The sequence below is a fragment of the Lepidochelys kempii genome, chromosome 9 (assembly GCF_965140285.1).
Source record: "Lepidochelys kempii isolate rLepKem1 chromosome 9, rLepKem1.hap1, whole genome shotgun sequence".
Lineage (NCBI taxonomy): Eukaryota > Metazoa > Chordata > Testudines > Cheloniidae > Lepidochelys > Lepidochelys kempii.
In genome coordinates, this window is record NC_136388.1 from 16,037,109 (window position 1) to 16,062,386 (window position 25,278).

At 41.5% G+C, this 25,278-nt stretch overlaps 1 protein-coding gene across 3 annotated transcripts in view; it reads left to right on the top strand.

Annotated features, from left to right (window-relative positions):
- PLD1 (phospholipase D1) overlaps positions 1 to 25,278 on the top strand; it is a 128,055-nt gene that overhangs the window by 86,230 nt on the left and 16,547 nt on the right. For 2 of the 3 annotated variants that reach the window (XM_073359380.2, XM_073359379.2), the window contains 10 exons: positions 1,146 to 1,356; positions 2,302 to 2,415; positions 4,205 to 4,333; positions 4,719 to 4,837; positions 6,371 to 6,484; positions 15,865 to 15,975; positions 17,417 to 17,505; positions 21,784 to 21,897; positions 23,852 to 23,901; positions 24,938 to 25,072. In XM_073359380.2, coding sequence (XP_073215481.1) covers positions 1,146 to 1,356; positions 2,302 to 2,415; positions 4,205 to 4,333; positions 4,719 to 4,837; positions 6,371 to 6,484; positions 15,865 to 15,975; positions 17,417 to 17,505; positions 21,784 to 21,897; positions 23,852 to 23,901; positions 24,938 to 25,072 — 1,186 coding nt within the window. The remainder of the gene's footprint in view (positions 1 to 1,145; positions 1,357 to 2,301; positions 2,416 to 4,204; positions 4,334 to 4,718; positions 4,838 to 6,370; positions 6,485 to 15,864; positions 15,976 to 17,416; positions 17,506 to 21,783; positions 21,898 to 23,851; positions 23,902 to 24,937; positions 25,073 to 25,278) is intronic. The other variant, XM_073359381.2, reaches the window with a different exon arrangement.

Here is a 25,278-nt window from a genome sequence, read left to right on the forward strand (position 1 = left end):
TACACTAGGCAATTGTCATGCAAAATGGAAATAAGCAAGTCTTTCTCTCTGCATTTTTAGGGCATGAGTCTGTAGCCTTTGCATGTGCAGGATTCCTGTGGACTTCAATGTGGCTTACAAAATGGGTCCCTTATTAGGACCAAATCCTTCAGCTGCCAGAAAGGCCGTGCCAGTTAAGACCTGCGTGGCTCAGCTGCAGGGCCGGGGCAGGAATGGAGAGGAATAGCTGTAGGTGTAGTGAGTGCAGTAGCTGAGCATTGAATGATCCTTCAGGGATTTTCAGAACAATTCAGCTCCATTTTAGGCACCAAACTAAATAGCCAGGTTTTCACAGGAGCTCATCTTGGGTGCTAAGCTCTTTGGAAAATCTAGTCATACTTGTCACAGTGGGAACAACTGAGTGCTGAATACCTCTGGCTATCAGACCCTTATTTAGGTACCTAAGGGCTTGTCTACACTGCGAAGTTGTCAACAAAGCTTTTGTCTTTCACAGGTACTTAACCCACCCCCCCCCACTTGAAAGACGAAAGTTTTGCCGAAGCAAGTGGCAGTGTGAATGTGGCTTTGTCAGCAGGAGCACTCTCCTGCCGAGAAAGCTAACACCGCTGGAAGTATTTTGTTGGCAAAAGTGCTGACAAAGTACCGAAAAAGACCGTTTACACACGCTGACTTTTAGCAACAAGGCTGTGTCGACATAGCCTTGTCGCTAAAAGCTGCGTGTTGTAGACAAGAACTGAGCTTGTGTAGACTAGACAGAACTGAGCTCTTTTGAAAACCTGGCCCTGTGTGACTGAATTAAACAGAGAATTTTTATTTATTTTTTTATGAAAAGGAGCCTGTGTGTATAAAGACCTTTGGAAAATATGCAGTAAGCCAGAATAGTTTTACAGGCAGTGTATGGCAGAATGCACTGTTTTTATTCACTTGTTTTCTGCTAAGCAAAGCCTCAATAGTCACTACATCAAGTTCATCTCTGTGAGACACATTTTCAGTTCCCACTGAAATTGATGGGAGCTGTGTCTGCATGTCGTAGGGCAGAACTTGGCCCTGTGAATGTTTCAATACCTGTGATATGAATGATCTCCTGTAATTTAAATGGATAATCTTCCATTCATCACCCTCAGCAGTATCCTTTGTGTCTTAAGCCTACAGCTGAGTCCACTGAAACTTTAGCCCTGAAAACTCAGCCCCTGGGGAACCTGCTACAGCACAGAAATAGCGATGACCTACTCGATTCTTCACGAATGAAAGGAATAGGAAAACCCAAAAAATTTTCCAGGTTCAGCATTTATAAGCATCTCCAGAAGCACGGCCTACACCATGCTGATAGTGTGAGCAGTATAGACAGTGTGTCAGGTAAGTAATACTTTTCCGCCTTACCTACAGAGCGTATAATTAGGGAGGAGAGTTAATGGTTTCCTAAACTGCTAGAAGGGTACTTTGTTTAGTGAAGCCTTGAGTTTGCCTTTAAATGTGTCTGTGTTTAGTTAACAAACAGCTGGCACAAAACAAGCATGGCATTCAGTTTGGTTAGGGGACAGCCCCAGACCACAAATGAGGAAACCATGCTATAATATGGTGTCGTGTATGTGGTGTGTTATGTGCTGTAATGTATGTATAGATAGGTACGTGGATTTTGTGCTAGGAACGTTTTACATTTGTAGCAGAGATACTGGCATTTTTCCATCGTATTCATTATAGCCAATCAAGCAGGATTTCTGAAGATACTATGGTCCTGATTATGCTCTCACTTGCACTGGTTTTACTAAGTTTTAACTCATTTAACTCAGTGGAGTTATTCCTGATTTACACTGGTGCTAGAGAGTGAATATGTGAACACAACATTTACTTCTATGCATGATTGAAGTTACAGGATGCCACTATAGGCGCACTCAAAAGCCAGAATTCATACTAGCGAGCCTTCCAGCCTGAAGCAGTGGAAGAGCTGTTTTTGGGTGGGGTCTTGTGCTAGGGGGCATTTCAGACTTTACAAAGATTACTTATGTCTCTGGTAGGAATGATATGCAGGAGAATGCTTTGCCTATGGTCAGAGCCAGTTCAGAATATGAGGATACATTAGTGGTGGTTTTGCAACATGAATATTTGCCGATCTGTGCTCAAAAATCTAATAGGTCTTGTATTTGGCCCATGGTCATTGTACCATTATTAATGTTCTATTCAGACTCTCTACAGTTGATTAGACTGAAGTCCTGCAAGTTATTTTAAACACTATTGCGTAACTCATATGGTAAAATCTCTAATGCGCTTTCCCTGTAAATGGAGCATCTTGACTCTCTGCAGGTTATTGTAATCCTAGTAGAAGTCAGCAGAATCTAATCCAGAGTTTAAAACCCCACCTGAAAATGTTTCATCATCCCACTGAGTCCAAACAAGGGCTCACTGAGTGTGAGGACGGTAAGTGAAGGGCCACGTAGGTGGAGTTACCTGCAGGCTTTACTGTTGGTCTGTTTGCTGTCCAGTCATGGTGAGAGTTAGGTGGGGCTTATGGATTGACATTCTACACCTTTGGTATATGTATTACCTTCAAGCTCTGTCATATTCCCCTCTAAAGAGGCCCTCGCAGAATCACTTTCTTCACAGGCTGATTCTGAAAAGACTCTAGGAAGCTGCATAAGTGAGAAGATAAATATGTAACAACTACAGCAGGTGGACTTGGGAATTTCACTCTGGTTCTACAGCTCCACTCATTCCAGCTGTATTCCTCATGCAAAGTAATGGGAATATCACTGAAATTAGTAACACCTTTAAATCCAGAATGGATTTTTTTTTTTAAAGTCAGCCCAGTGCATGAAGACAGCCTTGAAAAGTTCATGAATATGACAGTGTATACGCTGCCAGACCTACATTTAGATGAAGATTTGGCCACTGTCGTTCTCCAAGTCAGAGTTTTCTGTGGATGGGTGAGACAGGTAGTAGAGTGCACATCATCAGTATATCAGCATCACCTGTATTTTGATCCATGGAATGACAATAGATTGTGCTGCTGAAGATTGTGCTTTCTCTGGGGCAGTGCAGAACAGGTCAGTTGTCATGAGAGAATACATGTCATGGGAGAATGCAGGGGAAACTAGATAACGGTAGGGTTTTTCACTTCATCTTGGCTGTGAGTGTGACTGATCCCAAATACTTAGTTACTGTCTGAGAGCTGAGTATCCCCATAGTGTAAACCTTGGCCAGATCATATAAAAATAAAATATATAGGATAAAAATGTGTAGGGGACATCAAGCCTCTTGCCTCAAGCCTCTACTTTCCTTGTAGATATGTTATGGCATAATTGTCCAGTCAGGGTTGTTACACTATTCTCTGAGCTATCTGATAGAGGCCACTGTCGGAGACAGGATATGGACTAGTTAGAACATAGATCTGATCCATTGTGTTCTTTCCTGTTTTCTTAGAAGGGAGGTGGAAGGGATCACACTACTCCTCATTTATATGCTCATGGCATTCACAAAAAGAGGTGTACATCCCAAGAAAGGAGTTGGGGGAACGGGAGTAATTTTTGCATGTAAGTCATTGCAAGGATGATAGGCCCTAGTTTTCACCATGAAACTGAAATTCTGCATCCACATGCTGAACATGTAACACAGTCTCAGAAGCTGAAGTTGTTATTTAAAGCGACACTGGAAAAAGGGAAGAGACCCATCTTTGTGCTAGCTAAAATTGCAGTGGAGAGACCCTTTTGTGGAGTCAAAATCATGAATCCTATAAAATGTAAGTTGCAGTTAGAGTTAATTTATACTTTAGTACAAACTAAATATACAGGAGTAGTACTCTCTTCTGCATACAGATATAAAGTCCCACCTCCCACTGAAGTCAGTGGTATATGAGAGCAGAATTACACTTGTTAATGCTTTCAATGTAGGTATCCTTCCTTGCAGGTTATTGTGGGATGACAAATAGCTGAAGGGTAAATTTTCAATCCAGTGCAGAAAGGATTCAGATCTAGCTTCCATTACCAGTAACAAAACATGTCTATATAATCCCCCTTGATTGTGTACCAGATGTGTTATACTGTAAAAGGGAAACAGAGACTTAACTGGAAAATTACTTTAGCTTATTAAGACTGGCAAGTTACGCCAATAGTTTCCTATTCAAGTGTGATTCTCATCTGTGCTGTGTTGAGAGCAGTCTTAAAAACAACCTTAGAGCATATGTTTTTGTCACTTTATAAACCTGTGACAGATAAAGGATCAATCCGCAGCTTGAAGACTGGTGTTGGAGAACTTCTTGGGGAGACCAGGTTCTGGCATGGAAAGGACTATTGCAATTTCGTCTTTAAAGACTGGGTTCAACTCGACAAACCCTTTGCTGGTAAGTGCCATTGCAATCTGGAACCAACTTTTTTCCCTGCAAGACACTTTGTCTCATTCCCTAGCGCCTCTACTGCCTTAGAAGGCTTCTCTGCCTTTTTACCCTCCTGAATTGGAGCTAACGAGACCCACCTGGTCTGGCTGCTGGGAAAAGGCAGCAGAATCCCAAAGTAAGGTAATAAAAACAGATATCTATGACAATAATGGATAAGTGAGCTTGTGGCCCACCAGCCCCCACAAGCTGATCTTCCCCAATTTTAACTCCTTATTTGCTAGTTTTTATTTCTGGAAAGGTTCCGTTTGTAGGAAGAGATGCTGTGATATTCTTAACTAATGTCTGATACTGATCTGAGATGAACTATAGCAATTTTTCCCTGTCCATATAGATTTCATTGACAGATACACCACACCCAGAATGCCATGGCATGATATTTCATCAGTTGTGCATGGCAAAGCTGCACGGGATGTTGCTCGACACTTTATTCAGCGCTGGAACTTCACAAAGGTAGGTGTGCAATGAGATAGGTCCTGCAAGCCCTCAAATCTGAATGCTTCGCAGATGCCTCATGTAGGGCTATATGCAGGAATAAATGCTATGCCAGGTAGTCAAGATTTGCCAGATTGGGCCGGTAAAGTATATATTCGCTTGCCCTAATGTCCCAGCAACACTGAAAAACTTTTGACTCTGACGGCAAGTAATGAAGATAGGTGCTCTCATTCTCCTATTACGCCAGTGTAAATAAGGTATAATTTGAATTTAGTAGGTGGAAAATGGTGTGACAGGAGAATGAGGTCTGGGATGTTGTTAGCCAAGGGGCGAGTGCCATTGTGCTGCTATCCTCGCAGTTCCTTCTGGCTGGTTGGGAGGGAGATTGTCCTGCACAAGAGCCAATAACGTGCCCTCTTGCGAAGCAGCAGACAGGCACACGGAGCAGTTCAGTTGGTGATCCTACAGCCAAAGGGAGCAAAGAAGACCAGGGCCGTCAGGCCAAAGCCACAGCCGGGTGATCCAGCCACCTGGGCAAACTAGCAATAACCAGGATTTTCAGGGCCAAGAAACCAGGGGAATCTGCCAGTGTTCTGGACCAACCTGAACCTGGAGCAACAAGGATTCAATCACCAGAGGAGCTCTAGCCTACTGGGAATCCAGTCACTAGGATTCAACTAGCAAACACATAGGGTCCTCACCACTGGAGAGGACTGGCTAGGATCCCATCAGCTAAGGACCCTCCGTGATGATGAGGGAGCCTTGGGCAGGCTGGAAGGCAACCCACATTGGGGACCAGGCCAGTAGGCCCTATTGCCAAGGCAGATGGTGACTAATGGAGCAACAGAGTCCCCTCTGTTCTTCCTCATTTGCTCTCCCTCTTCCTTCTCTCTCTCCCCTCTGTTTTTGATGTTTGTTCCCCACCCCGAGAAGAAGCTTTTTGATACTTGTGTGGAAGTTCATCACTGCCTAAAGATTAGAGACTGCTTTAATGCTTTCAATTGAAGGGAGGTGGTTTGGCTTGGGAAGTGGCAGGGTTCATTCTGGAGCAGGCCTGCTTAGGCAACTAGATATCCACTACGCTTTTTTTAAGCCCTGATCTTAGGTCCTACTTCGAACAACGATCAGTATGACTTTTTCAGACAGAAAGTGTCCTTTCCAGTTATGGTGGGGCTTTAGAACAAGGATGGTCGTATGGTTATATTCCCCTGACCAAAACCTGAGTGATATTCAAATGTGCATTCAAACTGCAAATGCATGGCAAAGAATAGACATAACATACTGTTAGCCTGACATCTGCACAGACTTTTTGGTATGAGAGTTACATTTCAAGATACTGAGAGCACATTTCACAGAAGAGTACAGAATTCATGAATATTTTCAGAACTATTCAGAACAGGAATTGAGTTTATGAATATGAAAAACTTTACATTCTCCTCCCCAATTTTCTGTATTAAGAGAGGAGCATAAAAACCAGTAATAGTCTTCAACATAAAAATCTGAAAAAAATGTGTTTTAAAATGCAGTGTCCTCCATTTTTTTCTTTTGAAGATCATGAAGCCCAAATACAGATCCCTGTCCTACCCATTCCTGTTGCCAAAATCTCAGCGAACCGCCAGTGAGATGAAGTATCAAGTGCCCGAGTCTGTATGTGCCAATGTACAGGTGGGTGTAAATGGCATTTCACGGAATCCTAAAATGAAGAACCTCCTGGCACTTGGGCTCATTTTTAGCTCTTTGTAATAGGAGGCCTTGGTAGTCTTCCAGCTGAAACATACAAGATTTTAAAGGATTTAAAGTTTAAACTACTTTTTATTTTAAAATGCAACTTAGCAGGCCAGATACTCAGCTGGTATAAATCAGTGTAGCTTCATTGATTTCAGCAGAGAGAGACTGATTGACAGCAGTGGAGGTTCGGGTTCAGTGTATGTAAGATGAATTATACAAATGACATTTTAAACTCCATGAGTTGTGCAGAATGCGTATGTTAAATGTGATTATTAAACAGCAGAACTAGACATGTTAGGAATGTAGGGTGGAAATGACTGTGCCTAGGAAGTGACGAGTGTGTGTGTGTGTGAGAGAGAGAGAGACAGACAGAGAGAGAGAGAGAGAGAGAGATACAGATACAGGGGGTCAAAGCTGAGCAGGAAAAAAGTGTCTAGGGTGCACGAAATAAGTTCTTCAGTCCAGACTCCACCTGGCAGCAGCTTGAGAAAAGGTTGGCAACTCTCTGCCCCGCCACCTGCAAGTATGCTGCTCCTCATGATGGACAGACCCGTCGTGAACTGGTGCAAGTGTTCTGTTGACATTAGGTACCTGCTGCAGGGAGCTACATGGAGAGTTGTGGGGTAGATGCAAGTGTTGAGAGACCCTGCAGCACTTGCAGCAAATGCTGTGTGACGCTCTGTGTGTGTGTGTGTGTGTGTGTGGCGGGGGGGGGTGATGGTGGTGGTGCGCGCATGCATGGATATGGTGCTCTGTATGCCCCAGAACTAGGATGCCCAGTGAAGATGGTCTGCACTGTTACAGCTTGCACCATGTCAGTCACACCAGTGCAATTTTCTAGCCTAGACCCATCCTGAGAATCTCTAGTGTGTTTCTCGACCCTGCCTCCTGATGTTGAGTTATGCTGATCCAATCAGAAAACATAATGAATACTCAGGTGACTTATGTGACCAGTCACAACTCACCAGCAGAGCTTTAATAAGAGAATGTTAAGTATCGAACCCAGTGAACCATTAACCATCAATCAACAGAAAAAACACTAAGCAAAAAAAAAAGAAATTGGTTGAGAAATGCCAGTAATGAATAAATTTCCAGAAAATTTTGATCTGCTTATAGACATTTTGTAAATTATTCATTGCAAATTACGCATAAGCTCATCTCTAATGGCAGACTGCAGCCTTTTGAGAGCTGTTAGCATGGCTCATCCGTGAGCTGCATAAAGCTGTATACATGTAAAAACATATTTTGCTGCAAACGTGGTTTCTCCCTTGAATCTTCCTGAAGTGCAATATCCCTTCTAATGTACCTGCACATAGCAAGTAGTATTTATATTGCTGTGTGGTAGAAACAGGCATGGGGCTGGAGAGCCTCTTAGTCAGTATTTGCAAGATGACCCACTCCAGCTCTGAAGCATGTTTGTGCATGCACATACTGTAATTCTGGCAGCTTCTTCTTCTGTAATGTGCTTGTTTTCCTGATTTTGATTTGTTTGTCGAAGTGGAAACGCACACAATAGGAAGCTGGGTTACTAGGATACCATACAAGGAACCTCAAGTGCAGGGAGCTCTGGCTGGTAGTGGAAATGCAGTTTACTAAGCAGTGTTATAAAAGAAGTTATGTGTGTTGAAGTTATAGCTGAAGGTTAATGACTGACTCGACATCTATTACTGATGATGGTGGAGATTCTGGCTTTTGCAGGCAGAGATCGGACGGAGAGGGCTGCAGGTAATGAGCGCCGCATCGCAGTCACATAAGCCCCCTTTGAGTAGGAGTGTCAGAATCTGGCCTTTAATTGCCCCCTCACTCCCCGCCCCATACATGCACACACCCAGGGTCTCAGCTCGGTTACTTAGCTTCCTTGTGTAAATACCCAGTGCATCACCTCTGGTATTTCCAACTATGGTAGTGAGGCAGCTGAGTCCATCATGGAGCCTGCCTTTCTCTTTCTTATCAGCTCCCAACCACAAGACACTCCAATGATGTAAAAGCTGATCTTTGCCTGTCTAAACAGTGTAACTGTGGGCAGGATGCAGGCGTCTCATTTACCTTTCAGTTTGAGTGCAGTGATGGTTCGAGACATGAACAGCGTACCTATAGTCTTACCCAGAAGGGCAAAGGATATGTTTTTATGTAAATCCTTCCACTAGTAGAGATGGGTCAAACCCAGAAACATTTATTATCATTGTTTATATAGCACCAGTGGTAGGGTAGAGTCCTTTTACTGGCAAATGGGAGACAAATTCCCCTGCTCCAAGAAGAGTAAAATCTAATGGACAGATTTAATGGGAGCTGCTGAGTGCTGGGCACTGTTGAAAATCTGGCCACTTCTTTTATCTGCGTGAATGGGAGCTGAACTCTCTCTTTGAAAATCTGACTCCAGTTGTGAGTATTGACTGAGCCCTTTTGAAATTCTGGTCTTGATTAGATGAAGGATGAGTGGGGGGTGAGACATGGACACAGAAAGCCTACTGACTGAGCCATGATGCTTTATTTGTATTATCATAGCGGCCCCTAATTGTTAGTTTCACAGGTTTTGGTCTGCTCTCTCCCTCTCTTTTGTTGTCACTTCTTTGAGGGGAGGACTGGGGTTCATAGGCCTTCTGGAAGAAGTGTGTTGTAAGGAGCTGTTGGCAGGAAGACAGGGTGAAAGCATGACAGAACAGGTCTGGGTGGGGTTTGAGTTGCATCATGGGGTAGTTGAGTCAGTCCTGAGGGAACTCATGGGAGAAGATGTGAAGACAGGAGTTAGAAAGGAAGGAGGGAGTTAGACAGCTTGTGGGTTGAGTCAAACATCCTCTCTCAAAGTTTGGGGTTTGATTATCATAGCATCTTTGATTTTTGCATGAGCCAAACTTGTTTGACAGGGAGTCATCAAACTAAAATCACTCTCAGTTTTTCCAACTGTAATTTCCAGTTATTATCCAAGCAAGACACAGTAAGTCTATGACATGGTGAGACAACATCACACGCTGTTCATACTGTAAGACACAATGAAACATCATGCACCCTGAGTGGCCCAAGGTATTAGTTCTTAGAAATTTGCTCCACAGTACGTATTGTTTGCAGTTATGGAATAACTCCCAGCAAATACTGGTGGTGGTGGTGTTGCTTGGATTAAAGAGGTTAAAGGGATGACAGCACCTGCATAAAAATTGCATGAGTGATGGGAGGCTGCAGAGCTTAGGGGAGGGAGAGAAGAGAACACCTGTGCTTGTTTCTGTTTAATATGTCTTAGTAGTATGCAGACCCTTTTTCTGAAACTAAAGGATTTTGCATTTCAGTTTATTAATTTTGAAAGCATTGAAAGGAGAGGACAATTTGACAAGAGTGGTAGATTACACATTAGTAATAAGTAAATATTAATTTAAAAGAAAGTTCAGAGCACGTACATATCATAATTAATCTGTGGCAACCTAAACTTCAGTTATTACCCTCGTGCATACAGTGACCACTCAGACCTTTATGAAATAAATGGGGTTGCAACTGAAATCTTCCTGTTTCAAAGGCACAGACACCTGCTAAAGGAGAATCACATTTTACTATTAACAGTATAGTTCCCATGATACAGAGTTGAGCAGTTCTGGTTCCATCCAGTAGAGGGTGGTAGTACACATGTTCGCATGCAGACACAAGCCAGTTCATTACAATATACAAAAATTACCAAGATGATGATGCATACAAGAGAGAGGATGTTCCAGTGGTGAGGGCAGTAGCCTAGGATTTGGGAGACTTGGATTCAAGCCCTTGGTCATCCGTAAACTTCCTGTGTGATGTTCAGTGAGTCACTTAGGGCCATATTTTTAAAGGTATTCAGGCACCTTTGAAACTCTGGCCCTAAGCCTCTCTGTGCCTCAGTCCCTCATCTGCAAAATGGGAATAAAAGTAATTCCCTACTTCACAGGGGTGTTGTGAGGATAAATACATTAAAGATAGTGAGGAGCTCAGCTACTATGGTAATGGAGGCCATAAATGTACCATAGATAGATGGCTGGACGTGTGTCTACCCTGAAATGTATCTTTTTAAAAACTGTTATCAGTGTGTTATGTGACCCTGCTGGACTCGTGTTGACTGATTTTAGTGAGAAGCGGAACCCTCAAATTTGCTTTAGTTAATAACTTCTATCTTTAACTGAAGGACTTTGCTACAGGGAGGAATGGCAGAGAAGGAATTCCTTTAGAGTTTGGAGCAACAATGGTGTGACCTGTCAAGCTGGTGTGATGATTTGGTGAGGGGATAAAAGAGAATTTAAAAGGAGAGGGGGCGTCTTGACTGGCTAGTTGTGAAGCTGTGGGATTGAAAGTGATCAATCTCTTTCTGATCTGGAGGTTCTCTTGTTGAATAGTTTTTCTAGCCTACCATTAGTTTGTCTCTGAGCGGTAAAAGCATTTTTCAAATCGAGAGAGGCTTATGACATCAAGTATAAAATGAAAAAAAAAACAACCCCACATTGATTTATTCCTTGTCTCCAGCAGAACAGCAACTATTGCTGCTAATGGAGGGCTTTTTGAGCTGTTGAAATCATTGCATACACGGTACCAGCACTGAACAACTTATTTGGAAAGCAGAAATGACTCTGTTGGGGACACTGGGAAAGTTGGCCATCTATTCTAAAGCATCCTTTAAATATTGGTGGCTCAGGTGCTCTGAAAGCACTGGTAGAGGAGAGTTATACATTTTACAAAAAGAACAGGAGGACTTGTGGCACCTTAGAGACCGACCAATTTATTTGAGCATGAGCTTTCGTGAGCTACAGCTCACTTCATCGGATGCATTCAGTGGATTCACATCCGATGAAGTGAGCTGTAACTCACGAAAGCTTATGCTCAAATAAAATTGGTTGGTCTCGAAGGTGCCACAAGTCCTCCTTTTCTTTTTGCGAATACAGACTAACACAGCTGCTACTCTGAATATTTTACAAAGGTTTTCATAAAAGAGTTTAATTTTTGATCGAATTCTTCATGCAGGGCTGGCGTTTGGCACCCATGAAGCCCACTGCCATGTGCTCCCTGCTGCTAATTGCTGCAGATTGCATCGGTAGCTTCTGGCCCGTGGGCTGCATGCACTGTGCCACTGCACCTTCACAACGGAAGGGTAAGGAAGCCTCATGGAGGAGCTGCAGCTCAGCTGCTTGCAGCCAACTACACCAGCAAACCCAGGGTAGGCAGCTGAGCTCTGAGTTTCACTGCTGCAGGGCATGGAGGTTGAGGCCCAGGAGTGTGTGACCAGCACGAGAGAACAGAGAAGAGTAGAGAACATTGATGCTCATTGGGAGCTCATCATCTGGAGCATTGGCACAGCAGCAGAAGCCATCTGGGCAGCCAGCATTTTCCCCCATACTCACAGAAAGATCATTTCGAGCAGCAGCAGGAGGTGGTTGCTCCCTCCTTGCCCAGACATCATCAGATACTCCCAAGAGGCTAGGCTGTGTAAGTTTGCTCTAAAACATAAGGGCCTGATCCTCAAGTACAAGAGGACCTCTGGTAGTGTAAAGGGGCATTAAAATGGGTGGAAGTATAATTTAATAGTGTCATCTTTTTAAAATGAGTTATTCTTGTTGCTACCCTGGCTATGTTATTTTTTATATGCCCACTATTCATCACAGGTAAGCAGACTAATTTCCTTTAAGATTCCTTCCCTCAGTTCTACTAGTAGAATATCATTGCAGTGTCCTGTCTTATTAGTTCACAGTCCTTTGGGACAAAGTGTAATTCAATGAGATGCTCTCTTCAATTCTCCTTTTTGTTTTTCAGAGAAACTCTTTAATAAACAAAAGAAAACAAAAAAGTCAGCCACAGTTTCTCTAGTTGTTGCTTAAATATCAAAGCTCTTCAAGTCCCATATTGTGATGGTTGCTGTCTTTTTGAATAATGTCCTTTTCCAGAGTAAGAATACTATGGATAGAAATAGAACTATGCATATCCAATGAGTTATTATTAAATACATCCGCTAAAAGTTTGCCAAGTTCTTTCACACTTTCCTTAAAATTCTGGGATGGATCCCATTCTGCTCTGGAGGTTTTTTCACTCATCAGATTTACTTTCTGTTCACTTGGTTTGGCATAATCCAGATTTCCTTCTGAAATTTCTTTCCTCTCTTGTGACATTTGCCTTCAATCCCCTGTATAGATAGTGATACAGGACTACCGAGTTCCTTAACAATTATATTTTTGATCAATGAATCACACTGTCTATGGTAGGTCTGAATGTCTCTTTAAACTCCTTTTCCTAATGTATTTGAAAGCTGTCTTGTTTGCAGCACTGCAAATCCAAAGTAACACCATTCACTTAAATATAAAATAATCAGGGCCAGATACTTACCTGGTGTAAATCACCATAGCTCCATTGACTTCCATGGAGCTAAGCCCATTTAGACCTACTACAGACCTGGTTCTCGAGAGTCCTTGTCATCTGGATAATTCTTCATCCTTGGGTATTATTTTTTCTATTTGACCGATAAGGGTTTTATGAATCAGACATTTAAAAGGAAGTTAAGTAGGTGATATCCAAGCGATCCCATTTGGATTCACGTGGTATGCTAAGCCATTGCCTGAACTTTCACTTGGTCAGAGGTTTCCTTGGCTGTCACACTGTCTGGGTTAGTGTGTGCTAGAAATATATCTATATTAGTCATGCCAGTTTAAAAAGTGTATTTTGCAGGCTAACATGCTGCCCACGTATTCCTATTTGTAAATTCCAAGAAAATCTAGATATTTATTAAAACGTATTAGAACATGGAAGGGACATTCTTGTTTCATTAAACGCATCTTAAACACATCTGTGGTTGATTTGTACGTTGTTATTTACATATCAGAAAATATAGCCCATGACTAGAATGGGAGATAAATCGTAGAATAAGATGCGACCAACTTGGCAAACTACACCCTCAACAAACTGATCCTATCTTAGGTGAATGTGCAGTTTCACACCTACCTCATCACACAACTGTTTGCAGGCAATGCTGGCCCACTGGCCAGAGACAGACTGTGAGGGGGCCAGATACCAAAAAGCAAGAATTCTCTGCTGCAAAACTGTTTCCTAGACTTAGCATTTGGCTCCTGCAGCTGCCAATGGCTCTCTGTAAGGAATCATGGCTGGTTCCTTCAGTGCTGAAGCCTGCAGAAGAAACTCTGCACTGGAGAGCACACAGAAACCAACCAGCAACAGGAAAAGGGAGTTTCACAAGACAGCATGTAGACTGGGCTGTGGGTTGTAAAAAATCAGCTAGCTTTCTATCTAGAACAGCTGACTTGATGTCTTGACTAATGCAGTGGGGATGATAATACCTTCCCCCAGGTGGTTCTTTGGGTTTGTTTGGGAGCTCAGAGCTGTTTGGGAGAATGGTGCCGCTGAGTGCTATCGGTGAGGTGCTCAGCAACCTTAATACCGCTGACTTCAGTAGGAGACCAGGATGCTCAGCTTCTTGCAAGGGATGTTCAGGAATTAGTTTGCCCAGCACATTTGCACCATATGAATGCTAAGTAGTAGTTTTGTACTCAAATGTAGATGCTCATGAAGTCACATGTGGATGTGAGCCAGGCACAGACCTTGAAGAAGGAGGTGGGCTTCATGCAAAGAGTTTAAGCATACCATGAAAGTCACTTAACACATGTTGATGTAACCCACTGGTCAGTGTGGGTAATGTGACCGTCTGCGCCCAATCCATAAAGGATGCGAGCTTGTTACAGCCTCTGGCTACAGAGGCTGGCTGTTCAGCTCAAGCTGCAGTAATTTATGCTTTCAGCTCAGGAGGTCCCCAGTTTAATCCCTGCTGTTGGCCAACATGACAGCTGTCACAGAAGTGGGGATTTATCCAGTATTTGACTTTGCTGTGAGTCTCAGACACTTGGATGAGCTTTTTCTATCTGGAGGAAATATGGAATCCACCGATCAATGTGTGCGATGTGTTCCCTAACAGAGTGTGCGAGTCTGGTACAGATCTCAGCCATAGGGATTAGGGGCCAGATCCTTAGCTGGTGTAAATTGTCATTGCTCCATTGAAGCTTGTTGTGCTATGATAATTTAGCTCAGGACCTGCCCCTTTAGCTCAAGCTGTAGATACTTGTGCATTTAGCTCTGCAGGTCCCTGGTTCAGTCCCCAGTGTTAGCCAAGATAGTGGCCATCATGTTGACTGAAGGGTTCCTCCAGGCATAGGTGTGGTGTGCATGAAGGAGAGGAATGAAATGGTGAGGAAAGAGCTTGGGTGGAGCCCAGGGTGAAGAGAAATGGGTGAAGAAGAGAAATCCACTGGAGAGATCTCAAAAAGAGAGAGGCGTGGTCAGAGCAGAAGGTAGGGAAGGCTATCTAGGCAGTGGGAGTTTGCACACACTGAACTAGAGAGAGATGAGATTGGGGAAAGGACAGTGAGTAGGAGTTTATAGTAACAGAGGCAGGAAACTATGAGAGAGCACAGACCAGAGTTTCAGCAAAGGACAAAATTAAACATGGGAGAGAATGTGAGCAAAGGGTATTTCCCATATTAGTTTGGTAGCCTTTTGACAAAAGCTTTCGTGCTACATTGGGGATGTAATAATATACTCGGAGAATCTTGAAACGCCTGTTACTTCAGAAATGCCTGTTCTGATTGACAGTCAGAAAAAATTTTCTTGTGAGTTTGACCTACTGCAAATTAAAATAAAAAAATCACAAATCTGACAAATTTGACCAGTTTTGGAAGAATTTTTCATAAAAATGTAAATGACCGTACTTGTTTAGGGCAGAGACTGCCATTCCTGTTTAAAATTTGGTGCCATTGGCCTGTTTATTATAATGCACCATCAGTTTTTGGGCAAAACTCACTGATTTCAGTAGGCACTTCAGCTGTAAAATTGATGGCATGTGTCTCTGTGCATAAGAAATAAATGCCTCATCTGGCACCATAGAAGTCAATGGGAATTTTGTAATTGACTTCAATGAGCTCAAGGTCAAGTTTTGAGAAAATATTTGAGGCAATTCAGCATTACAAGAACTACAGTAAGTAATAGAGTTTTGCAACCAGATTCGCCGCTCTGTGTCTCCAGTTTTACACCAGTGTAATTCCATTGACTTCACTGAAGTTACTCTGGCATAAAATTGGGGTAACAAAATGGTGAATCGAGACCTTTATATTTTCATCGGATTGTTTTAATTTTTTAACAGTATTTCTAAGCTTTATTTCCCTTTGTTATACATATAACATGTAATTAGCAAATGTTATGCGTGTTACAGAAGTCAGTGAAATCATGAAAAATAAACCAACCAGTACAAAACAGTTCGTAAAGGGCGCCAATGCCATCTTATATCAGGGCAGAACTAAAACAGCTAATCTTTCTCTTTACAGGTGCTCCGTTCTGCTGCAGATTGGTCAGCTGGTATCAAGTATCATGAAGAATCCATCCACAATGCTTATGTTAGCGTGATAGAAAACAGCAAACACTACATCTATATCGAAGTAAGTACCGAGGATGCAAGATAATGGCAGTTTGGTTCAATGAAGTGCTGAGCACATCCTGTGACCCTCAGCAGCATAGTTCTTTATTTTATTTTCCTTTTGTAAATTTTGAGTCTTTAATATTAATATAGAGCCTGATCTGGAGCCCCCAGATGTCGATAGGATTATGTCCATTGACTTGAATAGGCTTTGGATCAGGTCAGTAATTAATGTACCAGTACAGAACTCTAAGGATGGGTTAAAATACAAGGCCACTCAGTTACTGTTTCTCTTTCCAGAACCTCTAGCAACTTTTGTCTCCCATGCAATATTCTTCCAACTGCCTTCTTGGCTCTGCTACATTCCCAGCTCTACATATCAAAGTGTTTGGTCTCCCATCGATGTGCAGTGGACTCACTTAATAGTATCTTAGAACTTGCATAATTCTCCTCTGTATGAATGGCTTTATAAATGCAGGCATAAATGGCTGAATGGAGACACTTATGCTGTATCTGTTTCCATCTATTGTTTGGATGTTTTTTACTTGGTAGTATTTAAAGAGGGAGATTAAACAAGAATAATTATTCCCCCTGAGCGCACACACAGACACCATTTAATTAAAATAATACATAGCCATCCAGGAAAACGTTGTACAGGATGTAGCTTTATTTGCTTCTTGACTCAGAATAGTCCCACAACCCTGAAAGCATTTATGACTTTGTAGACAGCATGGGTGAATCCTGGCCCCAGTAAGGTCAATAGCAAAATGCCCATTGACTTCAATGAGACAGGATTTCACCTCATGTGTCAAAGTAAGAGTTTCACAATGGCAATAATGCCAAATAATTATCTGAAGATAATTACATGCTTGGGAAGCAGCCTCTAACTTGCGTATGCTTCATGCTTAGTCATAGCCACAAAATCTGATTATCATTATTATTATTTTTTTTTACAATTCTGAGGATTGCTCATTTGAAGCCATTATCTATGCTGATGCTGAAAACAGTCACTTAATTTTTTTCTTATCCTAACAAAAATCATACATTCTGGGTTTTGAGATTTTGTAGCGATTAAACCCGGTGATCTTATTGTGTCATTGCTGTTCTGTGTTCAGCAAAAATGTTTCTTTCAAACTGTAGCAAAATGGGGCCCCAGCCCAATGTCTGTTTATTTATCTATCCATCCCCCATTATTGTAGTATCTGAATGCATGACGATCTTCAATGTATTAATCCTCTCAACCTCTCTGTGAGGCAGGACAGTGCTACTATCCCCATTTCACAGAAGGTGAGCTGAGGCACAGAAAGACTAACTGATTTGTATAAGGGCATTGAGGAAGTCAGTGGTGGACCAGGAAAGTGAATCTGGGTACTCTGTGTCCCAGGCCTAACCACTGAACCATCATCCTTGACAAAAAGACAGTGAGATGATTCTGAATTTCTTTGTGTTCACTTTTCCCTTAGAACCAATTTTTTATTAGCTGTGCTGATGACAAAGTCGTTTCTAACAAGATTGGAGATACCATCGCTCGGAGAATTCTTAAAGCACACAGGTATTTTTTTGTTTTCAAAAGAACTGTCAGATTGTTGTTACTAGGATGATATTAAAAATACTGTAAATGGAATTCAGACTGCCTTTGTAAGACACAGTTTAAATAATACGTAAAGGGACACAGTCCTTACTCAGAGGCAACATTTATTTGGGCCAAATTCTGCTCTGTTACACCAATGTAAATCTGCAATAACTCCACTGAAGTTGACAGCATTATTCTGGACTTGTACTGGTGTTGCTGAGTGTAGAATTTGGCCTTATAAGATATGTTACTTCAGTCAAAAAGCAAGTTGTTGGTACTGTATTTGCTAAATCATAACTAACATTATGGGTCCATTGCCAGCATTAGTTTCATGATTGTAACTGTTCTTCAACTTTATACATAAGTAAGTTTAATCATATAAACTGGATACATGGTTTATTGAAGGTCTCTATGCACAGGATTGCTTTTAAATGGGGAGAGTGAAAGCTGCCATACTCTGAGGAATTTGACGGTGCTTCAAGTTTAAACCATTACTGCACTGCCAGCCCCTTCTCTGATAAGTGCTGGAGGATATTTACAATCCCCACATCACTGCAAGAGAACCATAGTATTTTAAATTGTACAGTAGTTACAGCAGGTTGCATGGGTGGATCAGAGTCAGATATCTTAGTGCTGCCACGTAAGAACTGGTCCAGTGATCACGTGTCTAATTGGAGCGTTTAGCAACAAAGGAATTAGTTTTGCCTTATCTATGATCCTGGACAGCTTTGCTTAGGTATGTTTTTCTGGTGTCTATCTTTCAGGATATACCTACACTGCAATAAAAGATCCATAGCTGGTCTGGGTTAGCTGACTCAGGCTCGTAGGACTCAGGCTGCGGGGCTATAAAACTACAGTGTAGATGTTCAGGCTAGGGCTGGAGCCCAGGCTGTGAGACCCCACGAGGGGGGAGGGTCTCAGAGCCCAGGCGCCAGGCCAAGCCCAAACATTTACATTGCTATTTTTAGCCCTGCAGCTCAAGCCCCGCTAGCCTGAGTCAGTTGACTGGGTTTCAGGCTTGGTGCCATGGGGTTTTTACGCAGTTTAGACATACCCTAAAACACATTTGTCATACCCTACGGTGTTGGATTGAGTTTATTGGAAACCTTCCTCTTTTTCCTTCCCCCTTTCAGCTAACACTTGTGCATTTCACTGTGCATGTGGATCAGTTTCATTTACTTGCAATATCTGGTCTCTAAATATTCCTCTGATGCATAAGCATGTATGAACTGATTTTCAGAGGTGTTAAGGTCCTCAGAAACCCATTGGAGTCATCTCAATTTCACTCTCTTCAGCGCTTCAATATGAAATACAGACAAGTGAAGGAAGTGACACTCCTGAGAGAAAGGGAGAGTCTGATTTTCTTCTTCCTTACATTGGTGTAAATCAGGAGTCATTAAGATGATAGCAAACCAGTGTGAGGTCAGAATCTGATTTGAAGTGGTCAGAAACACCATGGAAGAAAGACAGACAGTGGAGAAATTGGTTTGCTTCAACATGAACACCACGGTCTACCTAACAACCAGAAGGTGGGACAACTTGGGGATAGATACAGGAACATGGTCAGTGAGCAATGTATAGTGAAGGTAACTGTACCATGCTATGGAGAAAAGCCTGTAAGCTGATTCTCTTCTCACTTCAGTGAAGTCTATGGAATTACACTTGGGTAAAATCAGTGAGAGAAGAATCTGATCCTGCATCTGCAATTGGATATACATCAAAGCCAGAAATATTTTGTTGACCAAATTTACTCGCTTTTGCAGTGTGCCTCACAATGGCATTCAGTATTCAAAAGTGCTAGTATTTGCATGGCAACCCAGTGCTTCTGGCTCCCTGGCATTTGGCCATTGTGGTGCAGCATAGTCTCAATCTACCAGCATAGTCTTGTTAAGCTGGAGAGCCATTCCAAATATATTGAAGATTTCTTCCCTATCCATAATGTCATATTTATCTTGCCAAGACTGGATGTAATAGGTTGTTTTAACATGTACTGTTGGACTGGGTTTCCACTTCATAGTTTAAACAGCTACATTAGAGCTAGCAGAAAATATTCTGTTTAGGTGACATCTACCTTATGAGCACAGGGTGTGATTCCCAGTTCATGTATACGTACTTGCACATCTGAGAGTTAGCACAAGTATATATAGTAATGTTGCCATGGCAGGACAAACCTTCCTGAACCACCGGGGTATGTACCTCCTGACTTAACGGAGTAGAAGATCAAGTCCATGCTGAATCACTCAGATGGCATTTGCCATAAAGTGTTTGGCATTGGCTAGGATGAAGAGAGAAGTAATGTTACACTTACTTATTCCATATGAAATGTATACATTGTAACTTCCATAGGGAAAGGAAGAAAGGCCGGCTGGCACACAGATATTTAATCCTAAATGGAAGATCTTGGTGGAGTGTTCCCAATCAAGTATCCTATTTCTCTATTCTGTAGACAAAACATTTTCCACGTTCATAATGTTCCTCTTCTCCTTGTCTCCTCTGTTTCATTGGCATATTTTAGTAGGTTTTATTATATGTTTAGATAAGCAAACTGGGTTTTGTGTAAGAACTAGCTGATTATAAGTATGTTTTCTCCTAATACAGTATATTTTCATCAATATCAATAAGTATATCCTTAATTTCCAAATCTGTGCAATTTACATCTGTTCTATAATGTGCAAACGAGACATTTTAATCATTTCTAAAGTTTGCTTTAAAAATAACATGCTTTAAAAATAGTGTGCCGTTAGCCATGTTCAAAAGGTGCTGTCTGTTTAAAATATTATCTATAAACATTTGACAGCTTAAGCTAGGATAAATAGATTCCTTCAGTACTGTATTCCCTTTGTACTTCCTTCTGCTTACTAAAGAATACACTGTCTTATTCAAATAGTGAGATTGCAAATGACACATGCTTGTTAAACCATGAAGTGCTTAAGCATATGCTTAGCTTTAAGCATGAGTAATCCTATTGATAATCCAAAGCAACTGGCAATCATTTCAGGCCACCATGGTAGCTGTTCCATTAACAGCAGAAATTCCTCCACTGATACATGTACTAGTAGTCACACGAGAACCAGTTTTGATTCCCTGGCCATTATTCTGGTCTCTCATCGGAAGGTGCAAGCTAATTAAGCATTTACCAGGAAAAAATGGTCTTAACAAAAATGTAAACTGGTCCACCTAGATACTGTTTCTTAAAATGGCTTTCTCCATACATTGCCACTTAGTGATGAGTAAATTAAATAAGATTCTTTTCACATATAGAGTACAGTAACAAAACAATTTGGGCTTTGATAATTTAGGCAATCAGAAATTATCCACCATTATTTTCAAGGTGGTAAAAAAAGCATCTAAAGCCAGGGAGCATTTGAATTTTAATTAGTGAAATTGCAGTTGTTTGGCACCCTACTGTGATTTTGGATTACTCAGGCTGAAAGGCATCTCTAGAGTTAAGCCACAGGGGAAATTGGCTGGTCCTCAAGATAAGCATCTAACTATCAACAAAGAAAAAGCAAAAATGGATGGATTTAGCAAGTCAGTGGTAATCCAGGATCAGATCACAATTAAGGATACTTGAAAACTGAACCCTTGTGATGTATGAGGGCAAATATTTGCCCTTTCTAAATATTCTGGGAAGGCCCATTCATCAAAAGCTGGCCAGTGCACTGAGTTTTCTATCTATCTCCTCTCCCAATGTAATCTGCAGCTTGGAAACAGGGACAAGGTTGGTAAAGGAGGCAAACTGTAGATTTAATTTTGTTTTCATGCTTGTATTGACTTTACAATAATAATTTATGCTGCTAGCCATGTTCAATAAGGTGCTGTCCATTTAAACTGAGGTTCTCAAATGCACTTATTTCCATAAAGCTAGACACAACAATCAAGAAAATTACCTCACCTTTGCATCTCTGTGATGCAAACCATACCTCTTACATTTAAATGAATATGTCCCAACCTTTCTTTTTATTCTACACCTGGTTTTGTTGTTTTCAGTTCTTAGTAAATTACACCTTCTGTTGCATGTGCATTTAAATAAATGCTGTAGCACTAACCACAACTGAGGAAAACCTGAACCAAAAATGCATTTGACTCACACTCCCTTAAAAATGAAGTAGAAGCCCACTACAGAAACCATAGGAGTAAGTCAGTGGAATGGGGGCCAGTGAAGATAATGGAAGTTTAGTATTAATAAAGACTGGTGAAAAGAAGTTGAAATTGCAGGAAAATATCCCCAAAGGATTATTGGATTATTTATTTTAGGGAAAAAAACCGATACCGAGTGTATGTGGTGATCCCGCTGTTGCCTGGATTTGAAGGAGATATTTCAACCGGAGGTGGGAATGCACTGCAGGCCATAATGCACTTCAACTACAGGTACTGTGCACAGTCAAAAAAAGGACATGGTACTCCGAGATCTTTATAGTGATCTCCATGCTTTTGTTGATGTGGTGGTGGTGATGGTGATGATGATGATGATTTTTGTACTGTGGTAATAACCACAGGCTACAATCAGAATCATGGCCGTATTGTGCTTGGCGCTGTACATAATTACAGTATGTAGGAAAGAAAATGAACTATTTTATCTGTGGTACAGTTTTTACATAACACACCAACAGTTTTTTATATTATTGTTATTTGCAATAGTGACCTTGGTCTTAGAGATAGCTAATAAAATCCTTGCTGAGCTTATTATCTAGCCTGCTTTCTGGATGCACCATAAGGCTCCAAAATAAGTTTTTCTACAAGCACATAGAGGTACACTTAATTTACTCATACTTGACATTTCCATCCTTCTCTTAGGAATTTAGATGCTATCACTACATTTTTCCTAGTTTATCCGTCTGTTTTTGATATTTTTTTAGAAGCCTGACAGTATTTTAGTATCAATTTTCCCCGTGGTTTCAACAGAGCTGAAATTAATATGGCTTTATTTTGTTCAACAACAAATATTAGCACTACAACTCTATCTTTGAGCTCCACCATCATTAAAGATGACAATTCAGCCCAGAGACGAGTGTTTTATTTGACTGTCCTGCTGCCCAGCCAGCAGAGGGAGCTCAGAGTTTTGTGGTTTTGTCAGCCAAGTAAATTCACAGATTGCTTTTGTCAGGGTTCCTAGTTAGGTTTCCTCTGCAGAGCTTGAATTTCTTGCAGATATCTCTCACAGATCCTGAGATCAGCCTGAGAGGAATAACCAGCTGCATTTTCAAACACAGGCACTTATATTATACCCAGGAAATACATGCATAAGTACTGATATTTAATGTTCACACAGAGCACAGGAGGCCCCATCTAAAAGACCCACACCAAATATATTTCATGGTGCTAAATATATCACTTTGCAAGGAGTAAAGGTTGAGGCAGGCCTCAAAGTTTTGTAATCTTGCAATCCACAGAGCCTGGCGGTAGGGTGGGGTCGGGGAAGAGAGAGATTTTCAAAGGCGCAGATGGCAGGCCCTAAATCCCAATGAAAGTAACTGGGGATTAGGCACATAGCTACCAATTATGCCTTTAAAACTCTTCCCCATAGTCTTTTTCAAAGCTGATGCTTGGACTACTCAGAGATCCCTTCTGATCCTTGGGCCCCGATGCTCTCCTCTCCTTGTTCAGAAGAGAGAAGCAATCCCAGCACAAGGGTGATGGCGGGGGAAGCTCTGAAAGGGGAAGGAAGTGGCACTGCTGTGACTGCTTTCTGGGGGAGGGACAGCTGAAGGCAGCATGGGTTTGTAAGAGAGCTATGCTACCATAGGGGTGGTGAGACCAAGGGACCAACACTGAGAGTCCAGTGATCGGCAGGAATCGTACTTAGGTTATGTCTGCACAGAGATTTTTCAGCCCTGTTAGCCCAACTTAGCTGACCCAGGCCAGATGTGGGTTTTTTATCCCCATGTAAAAAGAAAAGGAGTACTTGGGGCACCTTAGAGACTAACCAATTTACTCCTTTTCTTTTTGCAAAATTGGTTAGTCTCTAAGGTGCCACAAGTATTCCTTTTCTTTTTGCGAATATAGACTAACACGGCTGTTACTCTGAAACCTATCCCCATGTAGACAACAATACCTTCCCCAGCATAAGGTGACCGATGAACTTCTATGTGGTGCATAGTGGTGCATACGAACTTCTATGCCTTCTGTGTCCTACACCAATGTTAACATTTGTTTAGGAAAAATGTATTCTGAGAATGTCACAGCTCTTCTCTTTATGTGATACTTAAAATGTGTCTTGTGTTTGTGATTAGCACATTAGGAGTATCGCTAACTTCACATACCTAATTATATGTCATTGCTTCAGATCACTTGTATTTGTAACTGCCGCCTTAATTCTTTCCAGGACCATGTGCAGAGGAGAGAATTCTATCCTGGCACAATTGAAAGCAGAGAGTAAGTGCTTTGTTTCCCTCTCTGTGTGATGTTCATCATTAGGTCTTGAGGACACTAAACTTTGATTGATTAGCTATAAAGCATAAATGAGCTCATCCAGTTGCCAGTTAATATAAACTTCAGTAACACAAAATACTGCAATTATGTCAAGAATATCTTCAAACATCTTCAAAATAAGGAAAACACACTAGCCAAAAACATCTGTGTATCTGAAGAAATATAATCAAGCAGTAAGATCCAATCGGTGTCATCCTCGTGGACAAGACTCCCAAAGTTCATTTTTGTTTAACTTGAGATTGTTGTGGTCAAGTTGGTTTCTAACATTGGGTTATGCAGCACAAAGATGGAGTGAGGACAATAGAAGTGGGTATTTTATAGATTGTTGGGTGGGGAATTCTTATGTATGATTCTTCACCACACTTGGATTTTGTTTATTGGATCATATGGCTTTGGGTGGTTTTAGAGATGTTTTTTTGTTACACTGTTGCTTGGCACCCAATGACCATGTAGAGATAAAACTATTTAATTATAACACTGTTATCATCATTGCTTTCTCGGGGTCAGCCTGTGTCCTTAAATTTGCTTGGATGGAAATCATAATACCATGAAAAACGTGCTACATAATACATCCTTGATTCATGTATCTTTGTGCAACTCTGAATTGTAGCTAATTTAAAATAGAAAATGGTTTCCATAGCATGTGCAGACAAAAAAACTGGTTATAACCTCTTCCCCACAGCTCAGTCAGAGAAAGCAACCAACTAGTGAAGTGATTCTCAGACATTAGCATCAATTGGAGGTGCTAGTATACAACACAAGACAAAATGGGGGGAATCCCTGGGTAGCCAGTCAAGCTGCCTATATGGATCAGAATGGCACAGAGAGGCACAGGGGAGTAAGATCTATTTTAAAGAGACTTATTTACTTTAGGTTATTGTTAAGGAGATGTTGGAAGTTAACTGTTTTGCTTTTCCTTGCCTCTGCATTACTAATGACCACCTCTCACTCCCACCTCATTGTCCCTTTTAATCCTCAGTTGGAGATCAGTGGATAAACTACATATCGTTCTGTGGGCTTCGAACATATGCTGAGCTGGATGGAAATCTCGTCACTGAACTCATCTATGTTCACAGCAAATTGCTTATAGCTGATGACAACACTGTCATAATTGGTGAGTAAGATGGTTGCAGGGGAAATTTGTACCATTTGACTACCCCGACTGAAAGTGCACGTGGCTATCTCTACTTGGTGTGCTCTGTTCCATTTTACCTGCTAACACATTCCCTGTGTTGTATATTGAATTTAAATGTAAAGTAATTACAAGTTAATGGGGGAAGTGAGATGGAGGAAGGTTTCTAAAGTGTACTGATTAATTGA